The sequence below is a fragment of the Saimiri boliviensis genome, chromosome 20 (assembly GCF_048565385.1).
Source record: "Saimiri boliviensis isolate mSaiBol1 chromosome 20, mSaiBol1.pri, whole genome shotgun sequence".
Taxonomy (NCBI): domain Eukaryota; kingdom Metazoa; phylum Chordata; class Mammalia; order Primates; family Cebidae; genus Saimiri; species Saimiri boliviensis.
The window spans coordinates 41,315,945-41,341,730 of NC_133468.1; the positions used below are offsets into that span (position 1 = coordinate 41,315,945).

Below are 25,786 nucleotides of genomic sequence, written 5' to 3' on the forward strand. Positions count from 1 at the left end.
AACAGAAGTCAGTTAGGCTGGGTGCGGTGGCTCACACCTGTAATCGCAGCACTTTGGGAGGCCAAGTCAGGCAGATCACCTGAGGTCGGGAGTTCGAAACCAGCCTGGCCAACATGATGAAACCCCATCTCTACTAAAAATACGAAAATTATCCAGATGTGGTGGCAGGCGCTTGTAATCCAGCTACTCAAGAGGCTGAGGCAGGAGAATCACTTGAACCCAGGAAGCGGAGGTTGCAGTGAGCCAAGATTGCACCATTGCACTCCAACTCAGGCAACAAGAGTGAAACTTGTCTCAAAAACAAGAGAAAAAAGCTAAGATGAAATCCTATTGCTATTTATTAATAACAATCCAGTTGCTTGACCTTGGATAAACTCATTTCTTAAAGTCTCAGTGCTTTGTAAATTGCCTAAGTCACTAAATCAAAGTACATTTTGGAAAGTTAAATTATCAAAGCATGCAAATTAAATACAAGCCCAGTACTCTACTTACATATTGAATTTTGGGTGGGGGAGGCCAGAGTCTCACTCTCACCCAGGCTGGCGGGCAGTGTCACAATCTTGGCTAAGTTTTTTTGCATTTTTTGTAGAGATGGGGTTTCACCATATTGGCCAGGCTGGCCTCAAACTCCTGTCCTCAGGTGACCCACCCGCCTCAGCCTCCCAAAGTGCTGGGATTACGGGTGTGAGCTACCACGCCCGGCCTTGAATCCTAACTTACGGGAAAAGCACTTATTGGAACACCATACTTGTTCCGCAAAATTAAGGAGTTACTGTACCCATGAAGTGCTGGTATTTGGGGAGCATGTTCGGGAGTAAGGGAAGAGGGAGCGGTATATACGTCTGTGTCTCCTGTGACGCAGGCTGTTGAAGAAGCATTGACAATAGAGGAGATTTAGAGGTCCTTTTTTATTTGGAATCCCTGTGTGAGGCAAAGCAGCTGATTCTCTGATCCTAGCATACATATGTGCCTTCTACTGCCAGCCTATTTGCTTTGTTTTTTTGTTTGTTTGTTTGTTTTCCTCCTTGAGACAGAGTCTCACTCTGTCACCAGGCGCCAGGCTGGAGTGCAGTGGCACAATCTCGGCTCAGTGCAACCTCCGCCTCCTGGGCTCAGGCAATTCTCCTGCCTCAGCCTCCTGAGTAGCTGGGATTACAGGCATGTGCCACCATGCCCAGCTAATTTTTTGTGTGGTTTTTTTTTTTTTTTTGAGATGGAGTTTCGCTCTTGTTACCCAGGCTGGAGTGCAATGGCGCGATCTCGGCTCACCGCAACCTCCGCCTCCTGGGTTCGGGCAATTCTCCTGCCTCAGCCTCCTGAGTAGCTGGGATTACAGGCACGCACCACCATGCCCAGCTAACTTTTTTTGTATTTTTAGTAGAGACGGGGTTTCATCTTGTTGACCAGGATGGTCTCGATCTCTCGACCTCGTGATCCACCCGCCTCGGCCTCCCAAAGTGCTGGGATTACAGGTGTGAGCCACCGCGCCCAGCCACCTTTTTTTTTTTTGAGACGGAGTCTTGCTCTGTTGCCCAGGCTGGAGTGCAGTGGTGCAACCTCTGCCTACTGGGTTCAAGCGATTTTCCTGCCACAGCCTCCCAAGTAGCTGGGATTACAGGCATGAGCCACCACACTTGGCTTTTTGTACTTTTTTTTTTTTTCTTTTCTTTTTTTTTTTTTCTTGAGGCAGAGTTTCACTCTTATTACCCAGGCTGGAGTGCAATGGCGCGATCTCGGCTCACCGCAACCTCCGCCTCCTGGGTTCAGGCAATTCTCCTGCCTCAGCCTCCTGAGTAGCTGGGATTACAGGCACGTGCCACCATGCCCAGCTAATTTTTAGTATTTTTAGTAGAGACGGGGTTTCACCATGTTGACCAGGCTGGTCTCGATCTCTTGACCTCGTGATCCACCCGCCTCGGCCTCCCAAAGTGCTGGGATTACAGGCGTGAGCCACCGCGCCCGGCCGGCTTTTTGTACTTTTAGTAGAGTTTGTGTTTCACCATGTTGGCCAGGCTGGTCTTGAACTACTGACCTCAGGTGATCCGCCTGCCTCAGCCTCCCAAAGTGCTAGGATTACAAGCATGAGCTACCTCGCCCAGCCTACTGCACTTCACTTTATTGTGCTTTGCAAATACTACATTTTTTTTTTTTTTTTTTTTTTTACAAATTGGAGGGTTTTGGCAACCCTACCTCAAGAACAGCCCGTTGGCATTTTTCTAACAGCGTGTGGCTCACTTCATGTCTCTGTGTCACACTTTAGTAATTCTTGTAATATTTCCAACATTTTAATTATTATTATATCTGTTATGGTGGCCTGTAATTTGCGATCTTTGATGTTGTGTTTTGGGGTGCCATGAACTGCACCCATGTAAAACAGCAGCCTTAACTGATAAATGTTGTATGCTCTGACTGCTCCACCAGCTGGCTGTTCTTGTTCCTCCATCTCCCTCCTCCTGGTATTTCCTATATCCTGAGACACAATAATATTGAAAGTAGGGCAAGTAAGAACCCTGCAATGGCATCTAAGTGTTCAAGTGAAAGGAGGAGTTGCATTCTTCACTGAAAGGAAGCAGGAATCCTTTGCCACTTACGGCTGAGGCGGGAGAATCGCTTGAACTTGGGAGGCAGAGGTTGCAGTGAGCCAAGATCATGGCATTGCACTCCAGCCAATGTGACAAAAACTGTCTCAAAAAAAAAAAAACTTGTGGTTCAGGAGAGAAGGTTAAATATCGACATTAACAAGAGTTTGGAAGAAGTTGATTCCAACCATCATGAGACTGAGGCTTTCAAGACTTCTTTGGAGGGGCGAGGCGCAATGGCTTTCACCTGTAATCCCAGCACTTTGGGAAGTCGAGGCGGGCAGATTGCCTGAGTTTGGGAGTTCGAGACCAGCCTGACCAACATGATGAAACGCCTTCTCTACTAAAAATACAAAAATTAGCCAGGCATGGTGGCGCTTGCCTGTAGTCCCAGCTACTCGGGAGGCTGAGGCAGGAGAATCGCTTGGACCCAGGAGGCGGAGGTTGCAATGAGCTGAGATTGCGCCACTGCATTCCGGCTTGTGTGACAGAGCTAGACTCCATCTAAAAAAAAAAAAAAGGCTTCTGTGGAGAAACAAACTGCAGGTATAGTGGGAATAGCAGAACAACTTGAACTAGAGGTGGAGCCTGCAGATGTGCAGAATTGCTGCGTATGGATGAGCCAAAAATGCGGTTTTTAGATATGGAATCAGTTCCTGGTGAAGATGCTTTGAACACTTGAAATGGCATCAGCGGATTTAGCATATTCCATAAACTTATTAGATAAAGCAGCAGCCAGATTTGAAAAGACCAAAGACCGACTCCAATTTTGAAAGCAGTTATACTGCAGGTACAATGCTATAAAACAGCATCACATTCTACAGAGAACTCTGCTATAAAAGGAAGAGTCAGTACAGCAAACTTTATTGCTGCTTTTTTGTTTTTTGAGACAGAATCTTGCTCTGTTGCCCAGGCTGAAGTGCACCAGCATGATCTCAGCTCAATGTAACCTCCATCTTCCAGGTTCAAGCAATTCTCTTGCGTCAGCCTCCTGAGTAGCTGAGATGACAGGCACAGGCCACCATGCCCGGCTATTTTTTTGTATTTTTCATAGAGATGGGGTTTCACCATGTTGACCAGGATGGTCTCGAACTCCTGACCTCAAGTGATCCACCCACCTCGGCCTCCCAAAGTGCTAGGATTACAGACGTGAGCCGCCGCACCTGGCCTTATTGCTGTCTTATATTAAGAAGTTGCCACAGCTACCCCATCCTTCAGCAGCCACCACCCTGATCAGTCAGCAGCCATCAGCATCAAGGCGAGACCCTCCACTGGTGAAAAGATGACAAGTCGCTGAAGACTCAGATGATCATTACCGTTTTTTAGCCATAGAGTATTTTAAATTAAAGTATACACGTCATTTCTTTAGACATCACCATGACATACTTAATAGACTACAATACATTGTAAATTTAACTTTTATAGGCACGAGGAAACCAACAAATTCATGTGACTCACTTTATTGCAATATTACTGTTGTGTGTGAAATTCAACCCACAGTATCTCTGAGGCATGCTTGTTTTTTAATAATTTGGATGAAATGAGAGTCATTTTCCCCCTGTAGCAAACTGTAAAAATTTAAACACAGAAATTATTTCATTTATGTTTTTGCCTTGAGAGATGGTAGAAAGGAACTAATGTGTTTTTGTGTGTGTGTGTGTGTTTTAAAGACAGGGTTTTACCATGTTGGTCAGGCTGGTCTTGAACTCCTGACCTCAGGTGATCCGCCTGCCTTGGCCTCCAAAGTGTTTGGATTACAGGCGTGAGCCACCACGCCCGGCAGAACTAATGTTTGTTTTTTTTTTTTTTTTTGAGACGGAGTTTTGCTCTTGTTACCCAGGCTGGAGTGCAATGGCGCGATCTCGGCTCACCGCAACCTCCGCCTCCTGGGTTCAGGCAATTCTCCTGCCTCAGCCTCCTGAGTAGCTGGGATCACAGGCACGCGCCACCATGCCCAGCTAGTTTTTTGTATTTTTAGTAGAGACAGGGTTTCACCATGTTGACCAGGATGGTCTCGATCTTTTGACCTTGTGATCCACCCGCCTCGGCCTCCCAAAGTGCTGGGATTACAGGCTTGAGCCACCGCGCCCGGCCGGAACTAATGTTTTTAAAAGAAAAGTTGACCTGAGTGACTCAAGAGTCCTAAAGACTGTCAGCACGATGGCATAGATATCCTGGTGCTGCACTTTTACCCCCTCCCCTGAGGGTCCCTGTAAGAACAGTTTTTGCCTGAGCAGGGATGTGCTTGATGTTTCAGGAATCACTGACGTTTCAGGATGTGGCTGTGGACTTCAGCAGAGAGGAATGGGACCAGCTGTACCCTGCCCAGAAGGACCTCTACCGGGACGTGATGCTGGAGAACTACAGAAATCTGGTCGCACTGGGTGAGGATGGCACCCTGTGAAGCTGGGCACCATTCACATGGGTTTATATCCTTAAGTTGAGGAAGCCTCCACAGCTTTTGTGAATAGAGTTTGGGCCAGGACAGAAGAATGCTAATCAGTGTTGAAGTCAGAGACCTTTGTTTTCTGCTCTTCCTCCTCCAGTGGAGTGTCTTCATTGAGTTGAGATGGATAGCTTTATTTTGCTGCCTCTGAAGTCTCCCCTCCAGAGGCTCTAAGGACTAAAAGTGTTGGGAATGTGTCTGAACGAGAATTTTGTTCCCAGTATAAACTCCTAAGATGTATGTTTCTCCCACGAATAGGGCATCAGCTTTATAAGCCAGAGGTAATCGCGCAGTTGGAGCTAGAGGAAGAGTGGGTGATAGAAAAAGACAGCCCGCTAGACACCTGTCCAGGTAAGTGCATGCTCTTGGGCACTGCTGCTTAGCGAGGGAAGGCAGCCACTTCTGAACCACTCAGCGCAGTGCTCCAGAAATCTCCCTGTGGGATTTAAGGAATACTCAGGCTTTTGAAACAAATCAGTATGTATTTGATATTTTTCCAAAGTTGAAATGGCTGTCTTAATTTTTTCTCATTGAACAGATGACATATACTTATTGTTTTAAAAAATGCACACAAAACGAGGTTATTTTGAAGGTATCCATTTAAACACCCATAAATACCTTAATATTGCAGATATCCACATAGCATTTTCTTTGTATTTTTTATTTACACATCCCGTCTCAGGATTCTTTAAACCTTTCTTTTCCATGAGAGATGATCCTAGAAGAAATTTTTTAAAAAATCTTTCTTTTCCGTATCAAAAATCTTCTGCCATTTTAATCTATTTTTCGTCTTTTCTTTTTCCTTTTATCATCAAGCTCTTTACACTTGTCTGCAACTGACAGCCTAATTTCTAATTCTGTTGCTCTCCTGTGTGATGTAACCCCAGTTCCTACCTGTGCCACTTACACTGTTTTCTTGGACATTACCACTGCCCTCCTTCCAGTCGAATCCAGTGGCGACAAAGCCAGTTAGGATTGTGTGGACTTTCCCTTCTGAAAACGTTCTTCCACCCTGGCTTGGGATGCACACGATTCTCGTCTCTTCCAGCCTCTCTCTCTATCTCCACCTGCCCCTTTGATGCATTTTCTTCCTCCTCATTTTCCTGAAGATATGTACCCCAATGGACTGGCTGTTTCACTCTGCAGTAAAGTACTTTTAACTAGCCCTTCTATATCATTTTCCCATTTCTCCATTTCTCGTTCCAGTATTTCACCCACATTCTGTCAGCATTTAGGTGATGGCAGTTCACGCCTGTAATCCCAGCATTTTGAGAGGCTGAGGCGGACGATCACTTAAGGTCAGGAGTTCGAGACAAGCCTGGCCAACATGGTGCAACCATGTCTCTACTAAACATACAAAAAATTAGCCAGCCATGGTGGTGTTCACCTGTAGGCCCAGCTACTCAGGAGCCTGAGGCAGAATTGCTTACACCTGGGAGCAGAGGTCGCAGTGAAGCAAAATCATGCCACTGCACTCCAGGCTGTGTCACAGAGCTTGACTTCATCTCAAAAATAAAAAAAGAATCTAGATTAAAATTGCATTTTTGTTTATTAGTGTTACGCTGTCATTTTACTTAAATATTTCAAAACCCGGATCTGTTGGCTTTATACTCTTTTGTTTAAAGCATTCCGTTAAATATGGGATTTCTTTGGGAAAAAAAAAATCCCAACCACCTTAGCTTCCTGTTGCTGGCATACCACCTACTATGTTCTGCCTGGCTGTTTGAACACGGAGTGGACTGCTGACTCCATGCTGGATGCTGAGTGAGACAGTTTCTACTCTGGTTCGTGACACCAGGTGAACCTGCCCCATCTCTGTGAATCCCACTCTGACTCTTTGCTCTGGCACCTGGCTTCATCATCTGGACTTGTTTTCTGTCATTCAAACTCCTCAGCCTTCTCAAGTTGACTTTGACTTGGCTATCCTTCTTGCTTTTAATGCTCTAGGTGATCCTAGGTAGAAAACCTTGTTCTTGTTTCAGCCTCAGATCTCTCAGCCTCTCTGAACCAGAATTTTGACCTAACCAGTGTTCACATTTCATGAATAGAGGCTAGTAATTAAGACATTTTGTCAAGAAGCTCTGACAACACTGGCTTATTTCTACAACATTCCAAACCTGGGGAATAGGAAACTGAAGGAAACTGGAAAACTCCCTTTTCAGCTAAATTTCCAGGGCAGGGAACTACAGCAGAGAGCAGAGCTATTCCCTTTCCCAGGCACATATGCTGCCATCTGTGGGACCCACGCTGTCTCCTGTTGTGCCCTCTCCACAGGTTACCAACTCAAAAAAATAATTGCTAACTTAGGAAAACTTCCATATTTTGGCCAGACACAGTGGCTCATGCCTGTAATCCCAGCACTTTGGGAGGCTGAGTTGGGCAGATCACTTGAGGTCAGGAGTTTGAGACCAGCCTGGCCAACACGGTGAAACCCTGTCTCTACTAAAAATACAAAAACGGGCATGGTGGCACATGCCTGGAATTCCAACTGCTCAGGAGGTGGAAACAGGAGAATCGCTTGAATCTGGGAGGCAGAGGTTGCAGTGAGCCAAGATTGCACCATTGCACTCCAGCCTGGGCAACAGAGCAAGACTCTGTCTCCAAAAAAAAAAGAAAAGAAAACTTCCAAATTTCATTGTGCATCTATATGTGGATTTCCAAGGCTCTTGGTTCACAGATTGACAGATTAGCTTGAGCAAGTGATTTTTTTCACATCTATTCTCAAGGACAGGCAGCCGAACTGTCTTCTCTAAGGAGACTGCTTGCATTTCTTCATTATCCTGTGAGACATAATCAGTGGTTCCCCTGCGTCGGTGTAATAAGACATTTCTGTTTGTCAGCAAATGAGGCTAAGAGAATGAACTTATGCAACCTAATTCTGCACACCCGCTAGGGTACTCAGTGTCTCATTGTTTTGACATTTGCTGTTCCTTATTTACCTAAAATCTTCTAAGCTAAGCCGAGATCTGGAAAATACCCAGTAGATTTAGCAGCAAGAAGATTGGTAATTATATTAATAAAGGAAGTGACGAGATGATTAGAAGAACCATCAGTTTGTGTCCATTGTTGCATGAACAACAGAGAGAGGCTAAAAAGAAAAAAGTAGAGCTAGCAAGTTTATAATACTCTTTTTTTTTTTTTTTTTTTTTTTTCCTGAGACTGAGTCTTACTCTGTCACCCATGCTGGAGTGCAGTGGCACAATCTCGGCTCACTGCAACCTCCAACTCCAGGGTTCAAGTGATTCTCCTGCCTCAGCCTCCTGAGTAGCTGGGATTACAGTTGCACACCACCAAGCCCAACAAATTTTTGTATTTTTAGTAGACACGGGGTTTCATCATGTTGGTCAGGCTGGTCTCATACACCTGACCTTGTGATCTGCCTGGCTCAGCCTCCCAAAGTGCTGGGATTACAGGCGTGATGTAATATTTTTATAAGCAATAGAGTGAGGGCTGGGCACAGTGGCTCATGGCTGACACCTCACGCCTGTAATCCCAGCAGTTTGGGAGATGAAAGCAGGTAAATCACTTGAGGTCAGGAGTTTGACATCAGCCTCCTGAGGTTGACCAACATGGTGAAACCCCATCTCTACCTGAAATAAAAAACTTAGCCGGGCGTGGAGGTGGGTGCCTGTAATCACAGCTACTTGGGAGGCTGAGGCTGGAGAATCACTTGAACCTGGGAGGCGGAGGTTGTAGTGAGCCAAGATTGTGCCACTGCACTTTTGCCTGGGTGACAGAGTAAGACTTTGTCTCAAAAGAAAAAAAAGAAAAAGAAGCAGCAGCTAGCTAGAGTGAGAAGTGGGAAGGGGAAATAATAAAGAGGATATTAGTAGCCAGAATAAAGGGTAGTGTCAAAACAGGATTGTTCTAGGCCAGGTTCAGTGGCTCATGCCTGCACTTTGGGAGACTTGGAAGGATCCCTTGAGCCCAGAAGTTCAAGACGCGTCTTGGCAAAATAGTGAGACACCATCTCCACAGAAAATTTAAAAGTTAGCTGGGTATTGAGGTGTGAGCCTGTAGTCTCAGCTACTTAGGAGACTGAGATGCGAGGACCACTTGAGCCCAGGAGATCAAGGCTGCAGTGAGTTACGATGGTACCACTGCACTCTAGCCTGGGCAACAGAATGAGACATTGTCTGAAGAAAAGAATAGTTGTTCTAAGCAGGAACGATTTTACTTGTTTATAATGCTGAAGGGAAGAAACCAGTAGAGAGGACAAGTAAAAAATAGATTTGGTCGGGCAAGATGGCTCACACCTGTAATCCCAGCACTTCAGGAGGTCGAGATGGATAGATCATTTGAGGTCGGGAGTTTGAGACCAGCCTGGCCAACATGGTGAAACCCCATCTCTACTAAAAATACAAAAATTAGCCGGGTGCGGTGGCACATGCCTGTAATTCCAGCTACTCGAGAGGCTGAGGCACGAGAATCACTTGAACCTGGGAGGCAGAGGTTGCAGTGAGCCGAGATCACACCACTGCACTCTAGCCTGGGTGACAGAGCAAGACTCTGTCTCAAAAAAGAAAAAATAGCTACAACAGATGGAGCAGGTTCTAGAAGAGATGAGAGTGGGATTAGAGGGAAGGACATTAGGGTGATTGTGTATGTCAGTGAATCAATCAGTGGCAGAGTTGAGGGACTTCGCACCTGATGACTTCTGTTTTCTTGGCCAATAGGAGGCAGTGTCCTCTGTTGAGTGTATGGGAATTGGGAAGGCAGGCAGGGGACTCATGGTGCATTTGTTGAAGCTTCCAAGAGTCAGCGGAAGCTAACCAAAGATGAGCAGAGGTGGCACTGAGCAGCGACGAAGGCTCTAGTGAGACTGCCCCTTAGAGCCATGGTTTCTGATTTGCATGAGTATGCTCTTTCTCCTGTTGTACTTAGCACTGGAAAGCGTTTATAAGACAGGGGTTGAGGGTGTTAGATTGTTGGTACTAATTGGGAGGAACTGTGAAACTGTGAGAGTTTATTCAAGTGATTTGACACAGTCTAGGAAGTGACTGGAAGTGGAATGAGGCCTGAGAGGCCTTAAAACTAGAAGGCCGGCCGGGCTCGGTGGCTCAAGCCTGTAATCCCAGCACTTTGGGAGGCCGAGGCGGGTGGATCACGAGGTCAATAGATCGAGACCATCCTGGTCAACATGGTGAAACCCCGTCTCTACTAAAAATACAAAAAAAAATTAGGTGGGCATGGTGGTGCGTGCCTGTAATCCCAGCTACTCAGGAGGCTGAGGCAGGAGAATTGCCTGAACCCAGGAGGCGGAGGTTGCGGTGAGCCGAGATCGCGCCATTGCACTCCAGCCTGGGTAACGAGAGTGAAACTCCGTCTCAAAACAAAACAAAACAAAAAACTAGAAGGCCAAGGGAGAGTCAAAGAGATGGAGATCTAGAAGAGCTCAGAAAGAGGTGGAATGTGAGTAGGCAGGAGAGTGGTACACTGAGTCGGAGATTCCATATGTGGAGCAGGCAAGGTCGGTCCAGAATGTGAATGTATTGCCACGTAAGCAGACTGCTGAAGTGGAGCAAAGGTGAAGCCACAGACAGTTACCAGTTAGAACACAAGATGGAAGAGAAGCACCCGTGTAATAGCAACTGAAAAAACACCTAGGAGTAAACTTCAACCGGAAATATGCAATACCTGCATCGGAGAAACTTTAAATACTTCTGACAGACACAAAAATACACTTGAATAAACAGACGTAAAATGACAGTGTCTGTACTACACCTGTAATGCAATTCCATAAAAGCGTCTGCACGCCAGGTACCTGGGCTCACACCTGCACTGGCAGCACTTTGGGAGGCCGAGGCAGGTAGACTGCTTGAGTCTAGGAGTTTGAGACCAGCCCCCATTTCTACCAAAAAAAAAAAAAAAAAAATTAGCCAGGTGTGGTAGCACACGCCCGTAGTCCCAGCTGTTGGAAACGCTGAAGCGGGAGGATTGATCGAGCCCTGCAGATTGAGGCTGCAAGGCTGCAGTGAGCTCTGATTGCACCACTGCACTCCAGCCTGGGTGACAGCATGAGTCCCTGTCTCAAAATTTTTTTTAAAAAAGTGCCTACAAGAATTTGAGGGGAAAGCTAGGTAAGCTTATCTAAAGTTCATATGGAAAATCCAAAACAGAAACATTACCAAGAAAATTCTGAATAGCACTTTGGGAAGCTGAGGCAGGCAGATCACCTGAGCTTGAGAGTTCAAGACCAGCCTGACCAACATGGAGAATCCCCATCTCTACTAAAAATACAGAATTAGCTGGGCGTGATGGCACATGCCTATAATCCCAGCTACTTGGGAGGCTGAGGCAGGAGAATCACTTGAATCCGCGAGGTGGAGTTTGCGGTGAGCTGAGATCACGCCACTGCAGTCCAGCCTAGGCAACAAGAGTGAAACTCTGTCTCAAAAAAAAAGAAAGAGCCGGGCTCGGTGGCTCAAGCCTGTAATCCCAGCACTTTGGGAGGCCGAGGCGGGTGGATCACGAGGTCGAGAGATCGAGACCATCTTGGTCAACATAGTGAAACCCCGTCTCTACTAAAAATACAAAAAACTAGCTGGGCGTGGTGGTGCGTGCCTGTGATCCCAGCTACTTAGGAGGCTGAGGCAGGAGAATTGCCTGAGCCCAGGAGGCGGAGGTTGTGGTGAGCCGAGATCGCACCATTGCGCTCCAGCCTGGGTAACAAGAGCGAAACTCCGTCTCAAAAAAAAAAAAAAAAAAAAAGAAAGAAAAAAAGAAAAAAAAAATTCTGAAAAGGAAAATCAATAAGGAAGATTATTCCTACTAGATATTTAAAATTTACACTAAAATTCATTAATTAAATCAGACCAACTGAACAGAATAGACAATTCGGAAGTAAACCCAAATACATGTGGACATTTAATATAAAGGCATTATTTTAAATTAGGACGTAAAAAGTGGGCACTTTAGTAAAGTGTTGAGACAACTGGGGCTTTTGAAATGTGCACTTCTTCCTGTATGGCAGGTAGCCGTCTGCAGAGAGACAAAATTGGATTTATAGCCTACCCCTTGAGCCAAGATAAACTCCAAAGGAAGCAGAGATTTTACACATGAAACAAAACTGTAAGAGATCTGGAAGAGGCTGGGTGTAGTGGCACACAGCTGTAGTCCTAGCTACTTGGGAGGCTGAGGCATGAGACTCTCTTGAACCTGGAAAGTGGAGGTTTCAGTGAACTGAGGCTGCGCCACTGTACTTCAACCTGGGTGACAGAGCAAGACTCTCTCAAAAAATATATGTATATTGCTGGGCGCGGTGGCTCAAGCCTGTAATCCCAGCACTTTGGGAGGCCGAGGCAAGTGGATCATGAGGTCAAGAGATCGAGACCATCCTGGTGAACATGGTGAAACCCCGTCTCTACTAAAAAATACAAAAAATTAGCTGCGTATGGTGGTGCGTGCCTGTAATCCCAACTACTAGGGAGGCTGAGGCAGGAGAATTGCCTGAACCCAGGAGGCGGAGGTTGCGGTGAGCCGAGATCGCGCCATTGCACTCCAGGCTGGGTAACAAGAGCGAAACTCCGTCTCAAAAATATATATATATATATATATATATATATAGGCCGGGCGCAGTGGCTGAAGCCTGTAATCCCACACTTTGGGAGGCCAAGGCGGGTGGATCACGAGGTCAAGAGATCGAGACCATCCTGGTCAACATGGTGAAACCCCGTCTCTACTAAAAATACTAAAAATTAGCTGGGCATGGTGGCGTGTGCCTGTAATCCCAGCTACTCAGGAGGCTGAGGCAGGAGAATTGCCTGAACCCAGGAGGCGGAGGTGGCGGTGAGCCGAGATCGCGCCATTGCACTCTAGCTTGGGCAGCAAGAGCGAAACTCCGCCTCAAAAAAAAAAAAAAAAAAAAATATATATATATATATATATATGTATGTATATAAAGGAGATCAGACGCAGTGACTTATACCTGTAATCTCAGCACTTTAGGAGGCCAAGGCAGGTGGATCATGAGGTCAGAAGTTTGAAACCAACCTGACCAAGATGGTGAAACCCTGTCTCTACTAAAAATACAGGAAAAATTAGCTGGGCGTGGTAATGCACACCTGTAGTCCCAGCTACTTGGGAGCCTGAGGCAGGAGAATCACTTGAACCCGGGAGGCGGAGGTTGTGGTGAGCTGAGATCATGCCACTGCACTCCAGCCTGGCAACAGAGCAAGACTCCATCTCAAAAAAAAAGAGAGAGATCTTGAAGGAAACACAGGAGAAATCTTTTATAACCTTGAAATGTGGGAGTTTTTTCTGACTATGATTTAAAATCTAGAGCCATTAAAGAGGAGATTCATATATCCAATACACACAAATCCAAAAATATTCTATAGAATAATTCTGCATGATATAAAATAATTAAGTAAAAAGTAAACAGCAATAGAAAATATTTTCAACTTAGATCAAAAGAACTGATCTCCCATTAATATTATAAAATGCTCCTCTAAATCAGTAAGAGGCCAACAACCCAATAACCCAATAAAAATAATTTGAACAGTTCATTTTTTAGAAAAAAGAAAAAAAAAAAAAGAGTCTCGTTCTTGCCCCGGGTGGAGTGCAGTGGCGTGATCTCAGCTCACTGCAACCTCTGTCTCCAGTTTATGAACAGTTCTTAAAGGAATCCAAATACATTTAATGTATGAAAAAATGTTCAATCTCAGTCATAATAAGAGAAATGCAAATTAAAGCTACAAAGGTATTTTTTTTGCCTACCAGATTAGCAAAAGTCAAAAAGTTTGGTAATACACACTGCTGGGTCCATGAGGAGGAAAGCACTCTCATGCATAGCTGGGATTAGGTGAAGCAGGAGTCACACAAAGATGTCCTAGGCCACCCAGCGGGTTTCCATTCCACATACCTTGTTGGCGTTGTAGGCTCTCTGAATGAAAAATAATGTAGTCTACGGTCACACATTTTTGTTAATAAAGTTATATGGCAACACAGCCACACTGGTTCTTTTATATAAGAGGTGGGAGGATTGCTTGAGCTCAGAGTTCAGGACCATCTTGGGCAACATGGTGAAACCCATTGACACAAAAAATACCAAATTTTTTTGTGTACTCGGGAGGCTGAGGGTTGAGCCAAGAGGATCGCTTGAGCCTGGGAGGCAGAGGTTGCAGTGAGCCGAGATTGTGCCACTGCACTCCAGCCTGGGCGACAGAGGGAGACTCTGTCTCAAAAACAAAACCAAAAAAAGCATTGTCTATGGATGCTTTCACCTTGCAACAGCAGAGCTCACTACAACAGAGACCATATGGCCCACAAAACTTAAAATATTTATGTTAAAATATATATAAACTAGGCCGGGCGCGGTGGCTCAAGCCTGTAATCCCAGCACTTTGGGAGGCCGAGGCGGGTGGATCACAAGGTCGAGAGATCGAGACCAACCATGGTCAACATGGTGAAACCCCGTCTCTACTAAAAATACAAAAGATTAGCTGGGCATAGTGGCATGTGCCTGTGATCCCAGCTACTCAGGAGGCTGAGGCAGGAGAATTGCCTGAACCCAGGAGGCGGAGGTTGCGGTGAGCCGAGATCGCGCCATTGCACTCCAGCCTGAGTAACAAGAGCAAAACTCCGTCTCAAAAAAAAAAAAAAAAATATATATATATATATATATATAAACTATATGGCCCTTTGCAGAAAAAAACTTTTCAACCTTGCCAAAGCAATAGTTGTAAATTACTGTTGACTACCACTCTCATTAAAAAAATGCATTTTTGTTGCCATTCGTAAGATCTGTATAATCCATAAAATTGAAATTGAGGCCTGGCGCCATGGAGCATTCTTTTAATCCCAGGACTTCGGGAGGCCAAGGCAGGTGGATCACCTAAGGTCAGGAGTTAGAGACCAGCCTGACTAACATGGTGAAACCTCATCTCTACTAAAAATACAAAACTTAGCCAGATGCGGTGGTGTAATCCCAGCACTTTGGGAGGCTGAGGCGGGCAGATCACAAGGTCAGGAGATCGAGACCATCCTGGTCAACGTGGTGAAACCCCGTCTCTACTAAAAATACAAATATTAGCTGAGCGTGGTGGCATGTGCCTCTAGTCCCAGCTGCTCGGGAGGCTGAGGCAGGAGAATTGCTTGAACTCAGGAGGCAGAGGTTGTGGTGAGCCGAGATCGCGCCATTGCACTCCAGCCTGGGTAACGAGGGAAACTCCATTTCAAAAATAAAAATAGCCGGATGTGGTGGTGCATCCTGGTAATCCCAGCTACTCAGGAAACTGAGTCAGGAGAATCGCTTGACCTCAGGAGTTGGAGGTTGCAGTGAGCGGAGATTGCACCATTGTATTCCAGCCTGGGCAACAAGAGTGCAACTCTGCCTCAAAAAAGAAAAAAAATTGAAATTAAAACAGAAGTGTTACCAAACAATATTTATCTTTATCACTGTGTCTGATGAACGCTGACATTTTGTATTCTTTTTTAATGTGTTTGTTTCTAATTTCAATTAACTATTAAAATCATAACCCCCTGTAAATTGTGATACTTTTTTTTTTTTTTTTTTTTTTTGAGGCGGAGTTTTGCTCTTGTTACCGAGGCTGGAGTGCAATGGCGCGATCTCGGCTCACCCCAACCTCCACCTCCTGGGTTCAGGCAATTCTCCTGCCTCAGCCTCCTGAGTAGCTGGGATTACAGGCACGCGCCACCATGCTCAGCTAATTTTTGTATTTTTAGTAGAGACGGGGTTTCACCATGTTGACCAGGATGGTCTTGATCTCTTGACCTCGTGATCCACCCGCCTTGGCCTCCCAAAGTGCTGGGATTACAGGCTTGAGCCACCGCGCCTGGCCCAAATGGTGATACATTTTAAAATAAATAAAAGAGAAGGGAAAATATGATGATGCTTTACATGTAGAAAGGACTAACATTTTTTCAAAAATACTCTTTTCCCCTCTCCCTTCTAAGCTAATTCCCTCCCTCCTCCTTCCCCTCTCACCTCTCCCTTCTCTCCCTCTCACCTCTCCCTTCTCTCCCTCTCACCTGTTCGATGTTGTTCAGGCTGCCCAGTGGCAGCTCACATGCTCACACTGACCACAGGCCTGTCTAGAACGTATCCAGTCCTGGATACAAAGGAGGTTATAGGTGCCTCAGACATCTAATTTTATTAAAGACTCATACCGGCAGGGTGCGGTGGCTCACGCCTATAATCCCAGCACTTTGGGAGGCCGAGGCGGGTGGATCACGAGGTCAAGAGATCGAGACCATCCTGGTCAACATGGTGAAACCCCGTCTCTACTAAAAATAACAAAAAATTAGCTGGGCATGGTGGCGCGTGCCTGTAATCCCAGCTACTCAGGAGGCTGAGGCAGGAGAATTGCCTGAACCCAGGAGGCGGAGGTTGCGGTGAGCCGAGATCGCGCCATTGCACTCCAGCCTGGGTAACAAGAGCGAAACTCCGTCTCAAAAAAAAAAAAAAAAAAAGACTCATACCCCTAAAGTGGATCCAGGGAATATAGTCTGTGGAGACAGATAATGGGTGAGAATAGTAGTAGAGACGTAGAGATTTCAGTAATCTGTGCTAATCCCAGTGTTTTGTTATTTTTTACAAAGAGCCCTGAGGCGAGAGTAATGCAAACCTGAGGAACCCTTGCCGTAAACTGGAGAGCCTTCGTCTGTAGTTACCTGAGGTCTTACAGTCACTTGGGATGTGGACACAGGTTAGATTTCATGTCATTCTCACTGCGGCCGGGGAAGCTCCTCTGCTTCCACGTCTGAAAACGGTTTCTTCCCAACGAGCACTTTGTCTAGTCCCAGGCAACAGGCAGGTAGGCAGCATGAGATCTGATAGCAGGCAGGAGAAAGTACGAGAAGGGGCGTGGAGGTTTCCGTGGATGATCGGGTCTCCAGCCAGGTGGGACCGGACCAGGCAGGAAGTGGACAGTGGATATCGCCTGACCAGTATTTCCGCGCACTCCCTTGGGCATGGCTTTCTGGGGCTTCATCCTCCGCAACGCCCACCTTCTTTTTAGAGCAGTTATATCTGCTAACATAGCTGAGGGGCTGGGGCAAATAGACTACAGTTTGTTCCTCAAAGCCCAAGGCAGTCTTTGCCTCAATCTGGAATTTGGTGCTGGGACGCAGACGGGCTGCCCTTTGACTGAAGATGTGAGGATGGTTTGGGACACCCTCGGCGAGCGATCGATGTCTTCACAGTGTATGCACAGGCACTCGTGGTGTGAGCGCTTAGCAGGCCTGTCAGGCAACTGCAGGAGTTCATTCCCCTCACAGAGGCCAGATGTGGAAGGAAGGAAATCAACATGGTGTTCCAGCTACTGTGTTTCCAGGGATAAACTAAAGTTCTGGAAGCCAGAGCTTAGGCAGTGAATGCCCTGAACTTCAGATTCCTGGGCAGTAGGAGCCTGGAGCACCATCCTTCCCTGTGTGTTCAGGAACCAGGTCCACAGGCTGCGGATTCAGTGCTAAGACACCGGGAAAGGCAGTCTGTGAGCCCCAGGCAATCATTTCAAACACTGGGGCCAAACTCCATGTGCGCACAGAGCCTTTTGGCTGAAAATAAAGTGTTCCAGTTGATAGTTTGGTAGAAGTAATACATTGGTTTAAAATTAATCTTCTGAACCACATATAACCATAATCACATATACTTTTCATTTTTTCCCATGTGATTTAGAGTAGAGTCAGTTCTGTATATTTTGTACAGCTATTGATCTACTTTCCATAACTTTCTGACTTGGACTTTTTTTTTTTCTTTTAAAAATTTCTGGCCAGGCACAGTGGCTCACGCCTGTTATCCCAGCACTTTGGGAGGCCAAGGCAGAAGGATCACTTGAGCCCAGGAGTCTGAGACCAGCCTGAGCAACATAGGGAGACTTCGTCTCTACCAAAAAAAAAAAAGCTAGGTATCATGGCACGTTCCTGTGGTTCCACCTACTCTGCAAGCTGAGGCGAGAGGATCACGGGAGCCCAGGAGGTCAAAGCTGACGTGAGCTATGGTCATACCACTGCATACCAGCCTGGGTGACAGAGCAAGACCCTGTCTCAAAAAAAAAAAAAAAAAAATCTAATACATGATTTCATTATGTTCACATATTATAATTAATTATAATAATTAAGTTTTAATATATGTTTGGCCAACTAATTGATCTTGCTGTGCTATTTGTAATAACAAGAAGCTACAACCTAAATGTGAATTGATTGAAAATACCTTGGTACATGCAGAATACTGGATATTTTACAGTTGCTTAAAAAAATGTGTGGAAATGTATTTTTTGCCATGGAAATGTGTTCATGATATACAACACTATAAAAAAGCAAGATGCGAAACAGTATGATGGTGTAATTCCATTTTATTTTTAAGTGTATGTCCCAGTTAAGCATGTGTTGCTCCAGCCATACAGGGCATGTAAAGTCGATGAATGGTAAACCTTTATTTTCTTCATTTATTGCATTATCCCATCATCTCATGACCCAACTCAGGCCCTTCATGCTAGACACAAAAGTCTTAAACAGGCCAGCTGCAGTGGCTCATGCCTGTAATCCCAGCACTTTGGGAGGCTGAGGCGGGTGGATCATGAGGTCAGGAGTTTGAGACCGGCCTGACTAACATCATGAAACCCCATCTCTACTAAAAATACAAAAATTAGCTGGGCGTGGTGGTGTATGTCCGTAATCCCACCTACTCAAGAAGCTGAGGCAAGAGAAAGAATCACTTGAACTTAGAAGGCAGAAGTTGCAGTGAGCCGAGATCACGCCCTTGCACTCCAGCCTGGGGGACAGGGCGACACTCCATCTCAAAAAAGAAAAAAAAAAGTCTTAAACATACGAACTAAGCTGGGCGCGGTGGCTCATGCCTGTAATCCCAGCACTTTGGGAGGCCAAGGAGGGTGGATTATGAGGTCAGGAGTTTGAAACCAGCCTGACCAACGTGGTGAAGCACATCTCTACTAAAAATACAAAAATTAGGCCGGGCGCGGTGGCTCAAGCCTGTAATCCCAGCACTTTGGGAGGCCGAGGCGGGTGGATCACGAGGTCAAGAGATCGAGACCGTCCTGGTCAACGTGGTGAAACCCCGTCTCTACTAAAAATACAAAAAATTAGCTGGACATGGTGGCGCGTGCCCGTAATCCCAGCTACTCAGGAGGCTGAGGCAGGAGAATTGCCTGAACCCAGGAGGCGGAGGTTGCGGTGAGCCGAGATCGCGCCATTGCACTCCAGCCTGGGTAACAAGAGCGAAACTCCGTCTCAAAAAAAAAAAAATACAAAAATTAGCTGGGCATGGTGGCGCATGCGTGTAATCCCAGCTACTCAGAAGGCTGAGGCAGGAGAATCACTTAAACCCAGGAAGTGGAGGTTGTAGTGAGCCATGATCATGCCACTGCACTCCAGCCTGGCAACAGAGTGAGACTCCGTCTGAAAAAAAAAAGACCATTCCATTCTTAAGGGTTAAGGCCTACTTTTCCACCTATAATTTTATGCTTGAATTTACTTATATGAATTTACTGTACTAAAAGAGTAAGAATACCTTGTTGGCCATGCATAATCTAATTTTTGTTTTGCTTTGTCATTGTTTGTGAGATAGGGTCTTGCTCTGTCACCTGGGCTGAAGTGCAGTGGCACAGTCTCAGCTCACGGCAACCTTTGCCTCCCAGGCCCAAGCAATTCTCCTGCCTCAGCCGTCCCAGTATCTGGGACCATAGGTGCCCACTATGATGCTCAGCTAATTTTTGCATCTTTTTATAGAGGTAGAGTTTTGCCTTGTTGCCCGGGCTAAAGCAGTTCACCCACCTTGGCCTCCCAGAGTTCTGGGATTACAGGCATGAGCCACCATACCCAGCCTAACTTTTGTTAAGGATAGTGTAAGAGGGTTGGGGCTACCACATTGTGTGTGTGTGTGAACATAATGAAATCAGTGACTGAGGAAGAATAATTTCGTTTTATTATGCTGAATAATGAAATGGGAGAAAAGACTGTTGGCAGAGACTAGTTAGGATATCCTTAAAACAGAGGCTTGTAAACTTTTTTTGAATCTTGGACTCCTTTGAAAATCTAATGCGGCCGGGCGCGGTGGCTCAAGCCTGTAATCCCAGCACTTTGGGAGGCTGAGGCAGGTGGATCACGAGGTCGAGAGATCGAGACCATCCTGGTAAACATAGTGAAACCCCGTCTCTACTAAAAATACAAAAAATTAGCTGGGCATGGTGGCGCGTGCCTGTAATCCCAGCTACTTAGGAGGCTGAGGCAGGAGAATTGCCTGAACCCAGGAGGCGGAGGTTGCAGTGAGCCGAGATCGCACCATTGCACTCCAGCCTGGGTAACAAGAGCGAAACTCCGTCTCAAAAAAAAAAAAAAAAAAAAGAAAAGAAAATCTAATGAAAGTTGTGGTTCTCTCTCCAGAAAAAATACATTTATGTACTTGCCCACAGAACTTTGTGTTGAATTTTAGCAGGTCTACAGATCCTCAGTACCGCCAAAATATTCACAAAAGAAATAAAACAGCCCATAAATATATGGGGAAATGCTCAATCTAACATAATGAAATACATACAAATTGTTAGCCAGGAGTGGTGGCACATACCTGTAACCCCAGCTTCTCTGGAGGCTGAGGCAGGAGAATTGCTTGAACCCAGGAGGTGAAGGTTGTGGTGAGCCAAGATCACGCCGTTGCACTCTATCTTGGTTAACAAGAGTGAAACTCTGTCTCAAAAAGCAAAATATAAAATAAAATTACAGCATGGATTTTTCACCCACCAAATGGGCAAAATCAAAATGTTATCACATCTTATATTGGGAATGATGTGGGTGAAATGAATTACATTTCACACTGTTACATACATTTGGTAGAGCCTTATGTGCAGTGGGATTACAGACATGTGCCACCACGCGTTTGCTCACCCAGACTTGGGTGCAGTGGAATAATCATGGCTCACTGCAGCCCCACCTTCCCCGGGTTCAGATGGTCTTCCCACCTCAGCCTCCCTAATAGCTAGACCTGCAAGCACATGCCACCACACCTGGCTAAGTTTTTTGTTTGTTTGGAGACAGAGTCTCACTCTATCGATCAGGCTGGAGTACAGTGGCGTGATCTTGGCTCACTACAACCTCGACCTCCTGGGTTCAAGCAATTCTCCTTCCTCAGCCTCCCAAATAGCTGTGACTACAGGCACTTGCCACCACACCTGGCTAATTTTTTTTGTATTTTTAGTACAGACAGGTTTTCGCCGTGTTAGCCAGGATAGTCTCAATCTTCTGACCTCGTGATCTGCCTGTCTCGGCCTCCCAAAGTGCTGGGATTACAGGCACGAGCCACCATGCAGAATTTTGCTGTGTTTCCCAGGTTGGTCTCAAATTCCTGAGCTCAAGCAATCTGCCTACTTTGGCCTCCCAAAATGGTAGGATTACAGGTGTGAGCCACAATGCTCAGCCGTGGTAGAGCCTTTTTTTTTTTTTTTTTTTTGAGACGGAGTTTCGCTCTTGTTACCCAGGCTGGAGTGCAATGGCGCGATCTCGGCTCACCGCAACCTCCGCCTCCTGGGTTCAGGCAATTCTCCTGCCTCAGCCTCCTGAGTAGCTGGGATTACAGGCACGCACCACCACGCCCAGCTTGTTTTTTGTATTTTTAGTAGAGACGGGGTTTCACCATGTTGACCAGGATGGTCTTGATCTCTCGACCTCATGATCCACCCACCTCGGCCTCCCAAAGTGCTGGGATTACAGGCGTGAGCCACCGCGCCCGGCCGATAGAGCCTTTTAAGAGAACAATTTGACAGAATTTATCAAAATGTGTAATGTGCAAACCCTATGATCTGACATTGCTTTTTTTTTGCTTTTTCTCTTTGAGACAAAGTCTCACTGTGTCACTAGGCTGGAGTGCAGTGATGTGATCTGGCTCACTGCAGCCTCCGCCTTCCGGGTCAAGCAATTCTCCTGCCTCAGCCTCCCGAGTAGCTGGGACTACAGGCGCATGCCACCACGCCTAGCTAATTTTTGTATTATTATTTTTTTTTGAGACGGAGTTTCGCTCTTGTTACCCAGGCTGGAGTGCAATGGCGCGATCTCGGCTCACCGCAACCTCCGCCTCCTGGGTTCAGGCAATTCTCCTGCCTCAGCCTCCTGAGTAGCTGGGATTACAGGCACGCGCCACCACGCCCAGCTAATTTTTTGTATTTTTAGTAGAGACGGGGTTTCACCATGTTGACCAGGATGGTCTCGATCTCTTGACCTCGTGATCCACCCGCCTCGGCCTCCCAAAGTGCTGGGATTACAGGCGTGAGCCACCGCGCCCGGCCAAGAAAGAATATTTTTAAGTATAAAGTTATGTGGGCATTACATATATTATCCTGTTTTGGTTTAAAAATAAATTAAAACTATATATGTATAAATACATACACATAGTTACTCATCTATATGTGTGTTTTAGAAGAGACTTTTCCTCCCAGAGAGATGACAGAACATACCTGTGTACCAAAGTAGGTGCAGCAACCCTCACCTGCATCTCCACGAGCACAGGAAATGGCCTCATGAACCTCATGCCTTGGCCAGCAAGAACAAGGCTGTAAGAAAGATCTGAGAGAGGCCAGGTGTGGTGGCTCACACCTGCAATCCCAGCACTTTGGGAGGCTTAGGCAGGTGGATCACTGGAGGTCAGGAGTTCAAGACCAGCCTGGCCAACATTGTGAAACCGCCTGTCTCTACTAAAAGTATAAAAAGTAGCTGGGTGTGATGGCAAGTACCTGTAGTCCCAAATACTTGGGAAGCTGAGATGGGAGAATCACCTGAACCCAGGAAGCAGTTTGCAGTGAGCTGAGATCACACCACTGCACTCCAGCCTGGGCAACAGAGTGAGACTCTGTCTGAAAAAAAAAAAAAAAAAAAAGGAAAAAGAGATCTGAGAGGGACTTCTGTGAGGAGACTGGTAAAGAGCAGAAAACCAGGTTGTGAGTTCCTAACCCGCTTTTGCAGGAGGAGGTGGAAGGACATGTACAGTGGGTTGAGCCAACGTGGACTGGTCAGAATCCTCCCCTCCAGTTGTCCCATGGCAGGTCCTGTCATAATCACTGATGATACTGCCGTTTACCGTCAAGTGTCCCAGTTAAGACAGTAATTGTCAGGTTACCCAGCTTCAAGGAAACTACTCCGGCAACTGCAAGGTACGTTTTCTGTGGCTGAACAGTGAAGACTGGCGTGGGCCTCATGTCTAAGAAAACTGAAGCTGACCTGCTCAGAAAGCCCAAGACCAGGAAGAGATGACTTAAATGGCCTCTGTGGGTCAGCCAGGGGAAGTGTCTGTACTGCCCAGCTTGTTGGGTCAAGTATCATTAGGGCTTCCTGTGGGTCTGCCAGTGTGGTCCCGGGTCTTGTCAAGTATGATGCATGCCCAAAGTAGAGACACGTCTGTCCAGCTCATGGAAACCACAGCGGGGGAAGCAGGAGCCTCCCAGAAGTAGTAAAAGTTCCCGAAACGAGTCCAGTTTAACTCTTTGCCAAGCTAAGAATGCGAAGCCACTCAGCCACACAAGCAGTCCTTTCTTTTAATCTCTCCTCCCTCCACACAGTCCCTAATCCCTAACTGCTGTTCGATAGAAACTAAGCTACAGTGAGTGGGCTGGGTGCGGTGGCTCATGCCTGTAATCCCAGCATCTGGGGAGGCCAAGGTGGGTGGGTTGCCTAAGCTCAGGAGTTTGAGCAGCCTCACCAACATGGCAAAACCTGTCTCTACTAAAACTACAAAAAATTAACCAGGTGTGGTGGTGCACACCTGTCGTCCCAGTACCCGGGAAGCTGAGGCATGAGAATCACTTGAACCCAGAAGGCAGAGGTTGCAGTGAGCCGAGATCACACCACTGCACTCCTGCTTGGGCACAGAGCAAGACTCTGTCTCCAAAGAAAGTAAAAATACAAATAAATTACAGCGACTGAGTAAGGGAAGGGGTTAGCAGGGAAGCAGTTAAGTGGGGAAAGAAGCAAGAGAGTGGAGGTAAGGAAGAGACCCGGGGAGAGGGAGAGTGGGGGGCAGCTCAAGCAGGGAGAAAGAGAGAACACGACCCTTTCTGTAACTGTCCCGGGGGAAGGGAAGGGAAATACTTTTGGGATTTTGACTATTACCCAGGACTGAGCATTTTAATTATTGAGTAGATACTATGTTTGTGACAGTGAAAGAGTAGGAAGATCTGTTACCTAAGAATCAAGTGGAGGCTGGGCACGGTGGCTCACGCCTGTAATCCCAGCACTTTGGGAAGCCAAGGCAGGAGAATTGCTTGAGCCCAGGAGTTCCAGGCCAGCCTGGGAAACATAGTGATACCCTGTCTCTTAAAAAAAAAGTCAAACAGTTAGGCATGGTGGCACATGCCTATAATCCGAGCTGCTTGAGGAGCTGAAGTGGGAAGATTGCTTGAGCCTGGGAGGTGGCAGCTGGGAGTTATGATCATGCCACTACACTCCAGCCTGGGTGACAGATTGAGATACTTTCTCAAAAAAATAAGAGGCTGGGTGCAGTGGCTCACACCTGTAGTCGCAGCACTTTGGAAGGCCGAGGCAGCTGGATCACCTGAGGTCAGCAGTTCGAGACCAGCGTGCCCAACGTGGTGAAACCCCATCTCTATTAAAAATACAAAAATTAGGCCGGGCGCGGTGGCTCAAGCCTGTAATCCCAGCACTTTGGGAGGCCGAGGCGGGTGGATCACGAGGTCAAGAGATCGAGACCATCCTGGTCAACATGGTGAAACCCTGTCTCTACCAAAAATACAAAAAATTAGCTGGGCATGGTAGCGCGTGCCTGTAATCCCAGCTACTCAGGAGGCTGAGGCAGGAGAATTGCTTGAACCCAGGAGGCGGAGGTTGCGGTGAGCCGAGATCGCGCCATTGCACTCCAGCCTGGGTAACAAGAGTGAAACTCCGTCTCAAAAAAAAAATAAATAAATAAATAAAAATACAAAAATTAGCTGGGCATGGTGGCACATGCCTGTAATCCCAGCTACTCAGGAGGCTGAGGCAGGAGAATCACTTAAACACGAGAGGTGGAGGTTGTGGTGAGCCAGGATCGCGCCACTGTACTCCAGCCTGGATGATAGAACGAGACTCCATCTCAAAAAAAAAAAATTAAGGAGAAAGCCATGGAATCTGTCAGGTCTTCATCTAGAAGCACAGGAAGAATACCTCCACTTACTAAAGTTTAAAGAAATTGTGGGAAACTAAAATGAAATTTTTAAATCATAATCCATAAGTCATGCTTATCCAAAATATGGTGTTTATATATACCCGTGTGAGCACAGGGAAAATCTGACGAGATAGGCTCCAAACTTAACAACGATTTTCTCTAGTGGGTGGAATTCTTTGTTTACACATTCTCACATTATTTGAATATGTTTCTATCCTTAAGTATTAGTATTATCATTTTAAACAAAAGATAAAAATAGAAATACTTTTTACATGAACAAGTAGCTGGCATTACAATCGAGTCATCTGTATATGAGGGTTTATAAGGGCCTGGCCTCAGACCTGCTTTCTCTAATTAATCACTCCTCTGTCTCCCACCACTGAACAGAGACTTTTCTCTGATACATCTTATTCTCCTGTCCATCCACTTTCAACCACAGATACTCCTGGATGTCCTCTTCTTTCTATGGTTACTGCACATACTTAAAATCTCCCCCTGCTCCTTGCTTGTGATGTTTCATAGTCTTTCCCTTTGCGACGCGGCCACGGTGGAAAACTCAATGCCACGTCCATCTTGTACACATTATTGTCAGTTTTATTTGGTAATTTGATGTGCAACAATTTCTTTTACTCTTCTTTT

The 25,786-nt window shown here is 46.2% G+C and overlaps 1 protein-coding gene across 6 annotated transcripts in view; it reads left to right on the forward strand.

The window, feature by feature from the left end:
- LOC101050218 (small ribosomal subunit protein uS17m) overlaps positions 1-25,786 on the forward strand; it is a 52,106-nt gene that overhangs the window by 14,742 nt on the left and 11,578 nt on the right. For 5 of the 6 annotated variants that reach the window (XM_039460343.2, XM_074390331.1, XM_074390328.1 and 2 more), the window contains 2 exons: positions 4,837-4,963; positions 5,284-5,376. In XM_039460343.2, the coding sequence (XP_039316277.1) occupies positions 4,837-4,963; positions 5,284-5,376 (220 nt within the window). Of the gene's footprint in view, positions 1-4,836; positions 4,964-5,283; positions 5,377-16,587; positions 16,695-25,786 lie in introns of those variants that run through there. The other variant, XM_074390330.1, reaches the window with a different exon arrangement.